Raw genomic sequence first — 13,209 nt, forward strand, 5'->3', positions numbered from 1 at the left:
TGAACCGTATTTCATTGAGTGTACTGATGGGAACAGGGTTGGGTTGTATCGGATTACATACAATGGGGATTGCGTAATCAGATGGCAACATAAAGTGGTTTAAATAGACAATATTACACACAAACACACATGCACAGTTTATGGTGATTTATTACAATTATACATGATTTCCCTTAATCTTTATTGAACCAAAAGAAAAAAGTATACCAGTTGTTACTCTGTTTTGTTTTATGATCACTGTTTATGTCAAATTAACTTTATATTAGTTTGATGCCATTTTTTTTCATTAAGTCACTTCAAAGACAAACTTTAAGTTTTTGAATTTACATTTTTTTTGTTTATTTGTACTGAAAACGAGGAAGTTCTTAATGTTATTTTTATTTAGAAACAGTTGAAACAAAAACATACACAAAATAAATGACACCCCATATGTTGTAGAATAAGCCCAGTACATCTGCAATTTTTGCTAGTATTTTATATGAGCAACCCGATTTGATAGATTTTACATTTTTCAAATTCAAAATTCCATTTTGATTTTGAACTGAAAATATATTGGAGTTTCAAAAAGAAAAGCTAATTATTTTGTAGTCATATTTGCTTTTTATAAATGAAGATTTATCTGCAAAAGGTGAAGTTGTTCCTTATACAGATATCCGTTTGATCTTTTAACCGGAATTTGCTTGTCACAATCTTATTTATTTATTTATTTAGTAAGTTCAATAAGAAAACTATAGTATGGGGGAGTTGATACAATTTATATACTAAGATGGGGTTCTATATTAATACAAAACCTTTTAAATGTCTTCAATTGAAAACCTGAATGGAGGCATCCTCATATTTAAAGCATAATTTCAAACCTTTTCTGTACTTGAGATTAGCTGAGAGACTGCTTTTTCAAATGTAAAATACAACTATAATGATCCTTATTATTAGCAGTAGTAGTAGCAGCAGCAGTAATAGTGCAATAATAATAATAAAACTAACTTTTAAAAAGTAAAAAAAGCATTTTAATTTAAAGACTTACTTAAAACATAAGAGCAGTCTGTTAAAAGCAAAGAAATTGTTTGACAGAAAGATAACATTTTTAAACAATCACAAATTGGTCCACTGAAAATACAGTAGTGCTGTTTATTCTGGTAACAAATCAAAGCTGAAGGAAAAAAAGGAACACAGCGTACAATGTTATTGCATAATAAGATTTGAATTTTGAAGTCATTCAGAAAAAGCTTTCTTGAAATGTAATTCATAACTATTTTGACGTTTCCTTTCAATTTACTTGTAATACATATTGTAAAGTGCTGAGTCACAGCTTAGCCAACCCTCTAATAAACTGTCAGGCACAGTATATCTGACTAATCAGTCCTTTTATCTGTTAACTACTCTTTTTTCACGCTTCTAGTTTCCAGTACCCTCATCCTTTCCCTTACCACATCCATTCACTCTATTCAATATCTTCATTCACTCTGCCTTGCAGACCTCTCCCTTCTATCTGTTCCTGAGACATCTGGGGCTGAAAGAAGGCTCAGATGACATTACGCCTGAAACCGAGACAGCCCTGCCCTCTGCACACTCATTTCCATCTATTCGGCATCCATACTCCTGAAAAATATATATAATTTTCACCATCTTTATCGTCAGCTTTATTTTGAATTCTTAAGGTATTTTGTATGATATGACTGGATCATTGCATGAAAATGATTCTCTAATTGTAAGATAGCAGGAAAATGACTGAATTTCTATAACTAATGGCTTTGCACATTCTTTGAGTCCAAATGGACCTGCATTTTACTATTCATAACTTTTCCAAAAAGCATTGTTCTAAAGGAAAATATTGCTCACTTTGAGGCTTTTAATCCTTTCATGTTTCAAATAACCGGTTAAATACAGCCCAATGAAATATGCCTGGTAATAACGGACGTATAAATCAAGATTAAAAATCATAAACATAATCTGTGATTTACCATACATTTTATTACCTTGATGGGATTACCTTATATAAATGTGATGTCTCAAAAATGTCACATGACCTGTAATTTTTCATTTGATTTACTTATTAAATCCCCTCAATCTCTTATAATAAACGGAGGATCATCCAACGCATGTGACGTACAGGGATTCAAAGCTCTTGTACTCAGCCTAGAAATGTGAAAGAAAAACGAATAATCTCATTGCAATGCTGGATATAAAATCGTTCGACTCTGTTTATATGGCTGTTACTTCTCATGAGAGCCACTGGGGGCAGCACAAACATAAGGGGCCCAAATCAAGCCATGTAATTTGCCATAACTAAAACATCGCTTGATGTTTAGGTCACAAATAAATAATAAATAAATAAATCGGATTTGTTCAAAATGATCTCGTTCTGTCTTCACAAAGGTGTGTGTCTCTAAAAATACCAATGTTTCACTGATTTTAAATTTCAGTTTTACCCAACTTTATTCTGCTTTTCTGTTTGCTTGTTGAGATCAGTATTTCATTATCACTAATTGAAGATGATTCATTTCATTCTTTTAGTGCCATAACAGGTCAAATATGCTTCTGCACACTCCTGAGGAAGAGCATTAGGAGTGTAGTAATGATGGAGTCAGTTTCTCACTGTCATCAGTTGACAAAAGCTTATCATTATCATTTTTTATATCACAAGAACAAAAGTTGTTGTTATCTTTTGTGTGCCCTAACTTAATTTATCCTTATTACTTTTAGCAAGCCTGTCTAATTAAAATATCAACACGAATTCAAGAGGTTTCATTGCACTGATGTATGTCCCCCTTTGGCTGATCTTTTTATAACAAACAGAATAGTCCCTGAAGCAGTTCACCCATTTTAATTTTATTCCAGGTGGGCAAGTTATCAGTAGAGAAAAATCTGTCAAAATTCATTTTTGAGATGTTGGATTTAGAGGTAAATGGAGCTGATGATGGCGTTTGGGGAATGAGTCCCAAAAAGAGAGAGCTCTAAGGATATGGACAACAATGGTAATAAATGAATGCCATTCCCTAAAACAAACTAAAATGACATGAAATTTAATTTTAGTTTATTTTTCATTTTATTTTATTTACTTTACATGTACATGATACATAAGAAGTTAGGCTTAGGATAAAATAAAGTAATCTTCTGCATCAGCTCTACCACAATTCTTACTTTACTGAATAATTTAATATATAATACTCAGTCTTTTCAGTCACACTTTGTTTAAATGCTATTGTTTCAGCTCTATTGTCAGGCCAGAGTGGTTTTGTTGGACGACCCAAGTTACATTGTACTCCAGTTCTTTTTGCATATAAGTGCCCCTTTCAAAATCCTTCGACTAATGGCTTGTAATTAGTCTGAGCTGCACTTGGAGGTGTGGATGTTAGTGGAAGCTTGATTCTTTCGAAAGCTCAATTCCAAACTGAGTAAGTACTCAAAGCCTGGGTTTTGCAGTAAAAGCCATTAACTTCAGCGAGTGGTGTTGGTCGATGCAGAAAATGGATTCAATAACTGCTGGTTGACCGATTCCTCACTAGGTGGCAATGTTTCATAACGCGGTGGACTGGGATGCACAACCACGATCCCGACCTCACAAAGAAACAATCGTCTAAAAACATAGCTGGAGTTGATCCAGTACAGTCTTCAAATACCAGCCAGCATCCAGCTGTCAACCCCCTAACAATTGTTTCTATAATGCGGTTTAAAGAAGAGATTATTTTTTTTACTCGGTCAGTTTAGTCATTAAATTATTTGTTTTATAAAATTGATGTTTGTGGTTTTTCATTTCATTTCCAAAATTCTACTGCAGATGAATTCCGTCAGTAGATTTGTAACATATTATTATTATTTGCCTAGGTTACTGTGAAAACGAATTGGGAAACAAAAAAGGATTAAAATTGAGTTTTCAATTGAGGTGAATGAGATTTATCATAAGAGCTATAGAAATACATTGAACCTTCCCCTCATTTAAAGAGGACATTGTTAAAATGAGTCTTTAATGGTATAAGTGCATGTCAGTCTAAGTTCCTTTTACACATTTTAGCAATATTTCTGTTATTTCATCTGCTGGTGCAGGAGGATACCATTTCCTTTCCTGCTTCCTATTTCCCCTCATGGTTGCTTTATGTCTTAATTCTGACCGTGAGCTGAAAAAAGAAAGAACGTGTGTAAGATGAGATACTGCAATTTGAGATTCGGTCTAAGACACTCTTTAAATATTTAAAGAGCAACTCAATTTTAATGAGTAGTTTACAACCCCATTTCCAAAATTGATTGGATGCTGTGGAGAATGCAAACGAAATCAGAATGTGATGATTTGGAAATTGTTTAATACAAAATAGGACAAAGAGTAGATAAAAAAAATGATGAAACTTATATGCTTTAAATTTGATTTGATGTTGTTGGTACACATTGTTTGGACATTTATGTTAATGACATTTTCACAGGAAATTACCTTTAATTACCTTTACCTTTAAATTACTGCTGTGGTTACAAAAGTGATATTTTGTTGGGTTTTTTTGTGTGCGTATTACAGCTCAGCCTTCTTTGTTGTGATTTTTGCTTCTAAGCTCTCCAAATGTTTTGAGTGGTTGTCATTTCTGGACTGGCAGGTCAGTTTATCACCTGGACTTTTAAATTTAGGAGCCATGCTATTGTAATAATTGCAAGATTTTGTTGGACATTGTCTTGTTGAAATAATCAATGCCTTGCCTGAAAAAGGGCCATCTGGATGGAAGCTTGTGTTCCTCCGAAACAGCTGTATATTGTGGCGCATTTATGGTTTTGTTCAACAAATGTGTAAGATCCATAACAAGCATTTTAATGCACTTGCATGCCGTGACCCTTTTGAAATGTGTGCTGATGATAAACCAGTTGCTCCCCCTCTGAGCTTTGGGAATCTTCGGCCCTTGACAACCCCCCAAAAATCAAGCTTTTTTTTACTTCCACATAGTCCCAGTCCACTTTTATTAAGTTCTGGCCCAGAGAAGGCAGCAATCTTTCTGGATCATATTTAAATACTTTTCCCCCTTTAAATACCTTATGCCATTATCAAACAATGGAAAGAGGTTGATAATCTCTCATTTTACTCCACATAAAAACTATATGAACTCTAATGCATTTTGTTCCTGGTATGATTCTATTCATGCATGTCTTTTTTCCACCTACTGATTCTGTGTGCTGGAGTCTTTTCCAGCTGTCATTGAGGGAAATAAATTGCAAAGAAATCACTGCAAATTGTGAAATGCGAAAATAGAGATGAAGATAGAAACATTATTAGATTAAATAAAATCATATTTACTGTTCAACGCCATATACACTTGAAAAATACATAAAGAACCGTAAATGCAATAGGCTATTCTTTTTAAAACTTCATGGGCTACTTTTATAACGTTAACTTTATGTTGACTACATACGTTTTGATATCTAAATATTGTGTGGATGGAAATACATTTATGCAAAGTACTTTTTTTTCTTCTAACACTATCTTCAGTTTAACAAGGAGCAAAATTAATAAAACTATGTGCTACTTCATGTATAAAATGCTGTGTGCACAATCGAAGGCAGAAATGTGCACAGCTGTCTTTTTTTTGTGCCAGAAAATCAGAACGATCTCAAATATGCATTTTCTTTTTATAATTGCATAAATCTGATTTTCCATCACTGGTATCCTAATGCGTGACCGTTGCCCTAGACTGCAATAATCTGTATTCCAACAGGTTCCCAGTCCATCACAGAGCCATAGAGACAGAAGAGATTAACAACATCTTAGCGTCAGTTCTATTGTCAGTTCGGAATGACCAAACAACCTAACATATATGTTAGAAAGAAAAAAAAAGAGGAACATTAAGGCAAAAACCCCTTTGAAACATTTCTAACAAAGCAGTTTTGTTTTGTAATATTCTGTGATGCTTCTTTACATCCCCACTTCCCCACCAGCATTAAAGAGCCCAAAAATATTTATACGAATGATCTGAAGAATGCATGAACTGTGCACATTCTCACCACACATTCTTTCTTTCTTCTCTACCTTTGCCCTACTGCCCAGGAACGTTCACCCAGTTCTCAGCCTGCCTCTACCTGTCTGTGGATTATCAGCTTTCTGACTGAAAGGCAGCAGCATGTCAGACTGGGAAGCATCTCATCCAAAACCAGGTCCATCAGTACAGGCGTCCCACAGGGGTGTGTCCTTTCCCCACTGCTCTACTCCCTCAACACTAATGACTGCGGCTCAAAAAGCCCATCTGTAAAACTCCTGAAGTGTGCAGATGGCACCGCCATCGTTGGTTTGATCCATGATGGTGATGAGTCTGCGTACAGGCAGGAAGTGTAACAGCTGGTCCAGTGGTGCAGTCAGAACCACCTGGAGCTTGCACTCTGTAGTTCTGATGTCTCGTTATGCTGTGTTGTTCTCATGTGGTGTTTGGGAGTGCATCTAACGTGTTGTTCTGATGTGTCGTCCTCATATGTCATTATTTCTTTGCAGTGAAGAATTATATGACAGTTGAGGGTCTTTGGCAATTACTACTGAATGAAATTACAAGAAAATGATCCAGGTGTAGATCATAGAAAATAGTTTGCACTAACTGATTCAGACATAAATAAGCACAACCAGACAGATTCCAACAGAAGTATAAACTGAAGTTGAATAACAACAACCAAACGCTATGCCAGGCTAGCAATGGGCATAGACATTGTAGGAGTTAAAGGAGATCTGTCAAGGTTTGACCGTTTAAAGTTACAAAAAACCTGGTCAAAAGCCTTGTCAAATGGTCATAAATAGACAGTCATAAACATGTTGGGCATTAAAGGAACTTCATAGCATGGAACTTAGTATGCTATTTACTCATGAGTTTTATTTTTGTTTGTAGAATTTGTCACGATGGTGACTTGGATCCTGCTTAGAATGAGTCGAACACAAACTATTTCAACTCCATTCCTCTAGTAGACGTTGCATAGCACTGTTAACAAAAACCGCCAGACACAGGAACCGTTTCTTCCCCCAGGCCGTCGCCCTGATGAACTCTTACCTCCAAATACCAGGAAAATCTAAAACTTTGTTAGGCTGTGATGCTTTTTTAAAATTTATTTATGCTCTTTGCTTTTCTAAATTACAGTGATCCATGTTTACATACATTTTTTTAAGTAAGGCATGTACATAATTGTTTTAATTACTCAAGTTTATCCCATTTACACTGAACATGTTATTCGTAGAAAAATTTTATGTCTGTTTTTCCAAACCTGGCCAATAAAGTTGATTCTGATCTGGTATCTAATTCTGAATAAACCAAGAAAAAAAAAAATCTTTCACAAAAAAACAACAAACCTCACGTTAAAAACTTCCCCACTGACCTTTTTTTTCTTTGCTTGTGTAAGCAAATCAGGTCATTGACTGTCTTGACACAAGACATCATAGGGTTAATTTACTCAGACCTGCCACCCGGATGCAGTCATTCACATGGGTCTGACAGCATCTGGTGTGCAGAGCCATTAAATCCCATTCTCATCCCTGCAAAGCTTAACAGGCAGCTGAGTGAGCCAACCACATCTATCATCTTGAATCCATTAGACCAATTGCACCGTGAAGGGGGAGGGAGCTTGCTGCACTGATCTCTGTTTGCAGCATCCCAAGAGCAGCCTCTGTTGTGTGAAATACAAGAAAGGGCAAGACAGCGGGACTGGATCCAAGGAAGCAATCGAAGAATTGGAGGTGAATCTCTTGGGAGCTGCTGGGATAGGGTTACTTTAGTGTGTGGAGTCCATCCTCAGAGAAAATAGCTTTTGTGTCAATGTAAACAGCCTGTGTAATACCTGCATTGCTAAAGGGGAAGAAGAGGAGGAGGAGAAGGAGGAGGGGCAGACACTGGAGCAAATGTTTCCTCTTCCATGATTTTTTTTAATGCCTTTAACTATCCCCAGCCTGGCGCAATTCACCTCTGAACATGGATGTTGTATGTTAAGGTACGTATGCGTCTCTAATCTGAGTGGACACAGGAGCAAGACTCCTGCTCCTGTTGGCAGGATTAGTAGTTCAGCTGTTAGAGTGAGACAGCTGAGTTACAGTGCACCTTAACTAAAAATAACATCCATGTATGAGCACAACAAGAGTATAAAATAATGCTTGCAGACTTGTGGGTAAAATCCTGCAAGTGTTGTGCAGAGCTTGTTCACTGAACAACAGCAATGACTGAATCCCCTCTTTGTTTTTCATTGGTTGGCTTCAGTTGCACATGTTCCTCATTAAGGGCATAAGTAGACAGGATGAGGAGGGAGGAATGGATCATATGTCTGCGCCTTCCTGTGTCACCATATAACAGAAATAGAAGTGTGCTCCTGTTTAAAAACTCGTCACACGTACAAATCTTCAGAACAACTTGCTCCTCAGTCTCATGTGATGTGTGTAGTACATCTGTAAGTGGGAGGCACATACTCCTGGATGCAATGGATATTTATGGAAATTGTGAATGTGTGTGTGATAATGTGTGTGGGTGTAAGCTGAATTTGAAGTTTGAAAGTGGTGCCAACACGTTTCCTCACGGTGTACGTTACAGTTGGAGTGGTTAGTATTCTTCTCTATATATCAAATTTGTATGCCAGATTCCTCATGTGCATTTGCTACCCACATCCTGCCCCAAACACCCACCACAACCCCGCTGGCACTATCAGCCATGCCATGGGTTGAAAATGAGGATGTTTGATTTTTTTTTTTTTTTTTTTTATCTTGAAGCACACCAACCCTCAGAGTTTTTACAAGAATTCAAGTGTTAGGCAACACTACGGTTATGCTTACTTCAGTTCATTGCACATCACATTCAACCCATCCAGGCAAAACTTTAGGACAGTAAAATGTTATTATTGTTTTTCCCGACAGATTTTATGGCAGAGGCACAAGCAATGCCTTGGTGGATCCAAAACCAGCGGGAGCACACCTGTGTTGACAATGAGACGCACTAGAAACTGAGCAACTTAACAACATCCACGCAGAGATCCAAAACACTTCCTTCAGTTGAAACAGTTACACCTGACCATGGCTGTAGATGCAGCTAAAACAACTGCAACTTTTCTATCCACAACTGCCACAACCACCCCGGCCCCCTTGCTCTCAACGAGTCCAGGAGCCAGAGACAACATCACAGCGAGAACATTAATGACTGTTACCATAACAACAAATGAGACCACCTTCAACACCACCACACTTCCAGAAGTTTTGATTGAGGGCTCGGGTGTTGGAATGTTGCTCGTACCCTTTGGTATCATCACAGTCATCGGCCTAGCCGTGGCAATAGTAAGGAAACCCTTCAACATTATCTCTAACAGACTTATTGATACAACAGCAAACAGAAAAGTCCTCAGTACACACCTTTTATCATTGAGAATGGGTAAGTTCATTCTATTATTAATTTGTCTCTCTTTTACTCTAGATGCTGTATATTCGGAAACGGAAGCGGTAAGTTTATTGAGTTTAATAATGTCTGAATGCTTACAAACTGATCAAGACAACAGTTTTGGTGCGTCAAAAGCCTAAAGGTCATTGCATCACTGACCCAGAGACCTAATGCGAACTGTGATGTATTATTCTGGCAATAACCATGCGACAAGGATAGAAATCTTTACAGATACCGCTGCTCTTCACCTCTGATTTCGTGTTTTGTCCTACAGGTTGGAGAAACTGAGACACCAGCTTATGCCCATGTACAACTTTGACCCGGCGGAAGAACAAGATGACCTGCTGGAACAGGAACTACTGGATCACAGCCGGGAAGGCAGCCTCACAGGTCCCAATGCCAAGGTATGCCAGGCTAAGATCAGACGGTGCTGTCGTCTCTTCAATATCCTCCTGCAAAACACTTTTTTGCTTCCATTTGCTTTACTGCAGCAATATGTGATGAGTTTAGTGTAAATGGCATACAGATACCTTCTGTTTTTACTTTTTTTGTCACATGTACACTTCTCAGATTATCACTCTTTATATATCAGACAAAGATAATACAAAATGTTGTCTTCAAAAGGGCGATTTCATTTATTATGGGGAAAAGAAAAATCTATCCAAACCAACCTGGCCCTATGTGAAAAGGTAGTTGCCACCAAAATCTAATAAAAATCAAGCGTGAGCGATAACTGTCTGGCAATGAGTCTTTCACATTGCTGTGAAGGAACTTTCAGAATTGTTTTAATTCAGCCTCATCGGATGCTTTGAGCATGAACAGCCCTTATAAGGTCATGCCACGGGATCTTAATTGGTCCAGACTTTGACAAGGCCACTCCAAAATCTTGGAGTGGAGCTTTTTAGCCATTCAGAGGTGGACTTTCTGGTGGGCTTCGGATCATTGTCCTGCCAAAGTGTGCTTGAGCTCAAGGTCCCGAATTGCTGCCCAGACATTCTCCTGTAAGGGGGTAGAGAGCGATGTTCATCGTTTCATGAATTACGAGAAGTCGTCCTGGTCCTGAAGCAGCAAACCATCTCCAGACCATCACTACCATGTTTACTGCTGGTATGATGTTCTTTTCTGAAGGGCTGTGTTGGTTTTACACCAGATGCAACAGGACGCACACCTTCTCATAAACTCCACTTTTGTTTCATCAGTCCACAGAATATTTTCACAAAAGTCTTTTTTGGGGGGTGGGGGGAATGTTATACAGGTCTTTGTGTTCTTTTTGGTCAGCAGTGGTTTTCACCTTGCAACTCTCCCATAAATGCAATTTTTGCCAGTTGTTTTTCTCATTGTTGTATAATAAATACTGACTTTAACTGAGGCAAGTGAGGCCTGCAGTGATTCGGATGTTGTTCTGGGTCTGGATCTTTTCCAAAAAAAAAAGTTTATTCATAAATTAAATAGTTTCTTTAGCTTTTGTCTCTTTCATAATTTGAAAATTGCATTTTGCATGTACTCAGGTTATCTTTGTCTGATATTAATAATAATATCCATTAGTGGGCAAAACATTTTTCATAGCACTGTCTGTAAAATAAGTAGAGTTAAGTTTGTTGATCTGTAAAACAATTATTTTGATGAGGCTACTTTATGTTTTTTTTTCCCACTGTGGTAATTATGCTGTATTTTCTTTTATTTCCTTTTTTAAAGTTTTGACAATGGTGTAAGGCAAAGATGGTAAAGTATCACCTGTGTGTCTTTTGAACCGTTTCTCTTACACTTCCCCTTTTCTCCATGTTACCCTTAATCTTTCATGCTGTCTTTGTTTCAGTATTTGAAAAAAAACCTGGCAGGCTAGATGTTTGAAAATGATTATTTTGATAATTAATGTTGACTTATTAGCATCATAACATCTGGACCCAGCATTATAATTGAAATCTTCTCCTACATCCACTTTATCTTTCAACTCCTTTCCTTTATAATCCCTCAACTAATTATTTCAATAGAAATATTCCAGGTGCCACACGAAGACCATGTTGTGATATGTTACCTGGGCTTAAATGCCATTATAAATTGATTAATACTTATACTTCTTTAGGTAGTCAGTGATGAGTGCATGAATATTGAAGGGTTTTTGTTCAGTACCCAGAGCATTATCACATGGATGTAATGCACAAGATCTTTGCCGTGTTATGAGCTTTTCTTATTCGTTTCACTAGATCCACTCGTTGCATCTGAGCAGAGACAACTAATTTAAAAGCTTGAGCTCTAGCAAAGATTACTTGTATCCAAGCATTTGAAAAAAAACCCCAACAAAATAATTGAACGTCTTCACTTTGTACAGGTGTTTACATTTCTGTGGTCTGTGGCTCTGGGACTACTAATTTCCTGCTTTTAATAATTAATCCTAGTCTACGTCCTAAAATAATTAGTTGACTTAGTAGTAAATTAAAAACTCACATATCAGGCACCTGTTACATTGATAAAGCACTTCTTGTGGGATTTTTATCATTATTATTAATAATTCTTTTTTGCAATTCAGGGTTGGGGTCCCTATGTGATCTTAACTTTCCTCACTGTTTTTATCTTTCTCTTCTGCAGACTCTCACAACCTCCCAAGGGATAACGCAGCGGCCCAGTCGTCTGGTCTTCACAGATGTAGCCAAAGCCCTCAACGCTTAACAACTCTCTTCCATTAGCTGATCTGAGTTTGCAGGGCTGTTGGCCTCATGCAGACACAGACTGTCGCTCCGGAAAGAAAAGAAAGGGAAACAGGACTGTTTTAGCGTGCCACTGAAGCTCTGATGAACGTTTTCATCACAGTATGTGACTAAGCAGTGTTTTAAACATTGTGACAAAAGAAGTTTCATATATAAGTTAAGAAGGAAACAGTCATGATCTTGCACTGTTAATTGTTTAGCGCACAAAGTATGGTGCACTTTTTCAACAACCATGTCGTGTCATTGATGTTAAAATATTTGGTAGCTTGTCAGTAAAGGTCCTCCAATCTTCAGCATCTAATTTCATGTTTCACAAGAGAGATGTGCAAATGTTTGTACTAGTGATTTTGTGGTCTTGCATCTCTGACAAGCCTGAATGTGGGATTTGTTGCCGTGTTTGTTTTCACTTTTCTTTCATGTTCAATGAAGGATATTGATTTCATCTGTATACATTAAACCTTCAAAACCAATTGAGCAAATGTTGTACAAATAATCCGTAACAAACAGGTTTATAAGTGTGATATTTTATTGATAAGCGCAAAGAAGTAGATTAACACAAATCACAAGGTAAAGAACCATAACAAAATATATATCACAGGTTTGTGAGTTGTATTAATGAGTGGATGAGGACATATCTATAACATAACTATAAAATGGTGTTAAAAGTAAGGCATAAAAAGATGATTTCTCAAGTTACACTTCAACTTTTCAATAGTTGAAAATAGATCAAGTACTGTATGTAACTATATCACTATCAGTAATATCACAGAACAACATTGTCCCCATATAGAGAGTAAATATCCAAACACAACTTGTGTAAAATAACACACATTGACTCAGCTGGAGTTAACATTAAGAGGCACTCTTCAGGCTGTCTCCCATTCATTTATGGTCATGAATGTAGTGAGATGAGATGTGTGGACTACAACAGTACTAGCTGACAGTTATTTCAAGAATACATTATATGCATCGCCTGCAAGTCTGACGGAAACCTCTGACCACGAGTGGCCAAAAGCCTCCCCAGAGATGACCCAAGCGTGGATGTCTTCAGAGGTAGTCCATGGGGCAAACAAGTAAAGTCAATGCAACATTGAGTTTTTCTGTAATCTGGCAGCAGTTTAGTCAACAATGCTGAAATACATGAAATTCTC

At 37.2% G+C, this 13,209-nt stretch overlaps 1 protein-coding gene across 2 annotated transcripts; it reads left to right on the forward strand.

Moving 5' to 3' along the window:
• Positions 1-5,554: 5,554 nt before the first annotated feature.
• On the forward strand, positions 5,555-12,980 carry si:ch211-161c3.5 (uncharacterized protein C3orf18 homolog). 2 transcript variants are annotated; one of them, XM_061727330.1, is made up of 6 exons: positions 5,555-7,929; positions 8,840-9,253; positions 9,390-9,415; positions 9,628-9,757; positions 11,049-11,075; positions 11,940-12,980. In XM_061727330.1, exons 2-5 carry the CDS (start codon positions 8,996-8,998, stop codon positions 11,052-11,054), a joined length of 420 nt encoding a protein of 139 aa, XP_061583314.1. In that variant the 5' UTR covers positions 5,555-7,929; positions 8,840-8,995; the 3' UTR covers positions 11,055-11,075; positions 11,940-12,980. The 2 variants fall into 2 exon arrangements, with proteins under 2 accessions (XP_061583314.1, XP_061583313.1); XM_061727329.1 differs by lacking the exon at positions 11,049-11,075 and having other exon boundaries at positions 5,660-7,678; positions 7,888-7,929.
• Positions 12,981-13,209: the final 229 nt, after the last annotated feature.

The sequence above is a fragment of the Cololabis saira genome, chromosome 8, assembly GCF_033807715.1.
Source record: "Cololabis saira isolate AMF1-May2022 chromosome 8, fColSai1.1, whole genome shotgun sequence".
In the NCBI taxonomy this organism is placed as follows: Eukaryota; Metazoa; Chordata; class Actinopteri; order Beloniformes; family Belonidae; genus Cololabis; species Cololabis saira.

What these genes read in the sequence shown, in the direction of transcription:
- si:ch211-161c3.5 (XM_061727329.1), top strand. Translation starts at nt 8,996, where the DNA reads ATGGCTGTAGATGCAGCTAAAACAACTGCAACTTTTCTATCCACAACT. An exon ending in TATATTCGGAAACGGAAGCG is followed by an intron (nt 9,416 to 9,627) that starts GTAAGTTTATTG and finishes TTTGTCCTACAG; the next exon opens with GTTGGAGAAACTGAGACACC. An exon ending in TCACAGGTCCCAATGCCAAG is followed by an intron (nt 9,758 to 11,939) that starts GTATGCCAGGCT and finishes TCTCTTCTGCAG; the next exon opens with ACTCTCACAACCTCCCAAGG.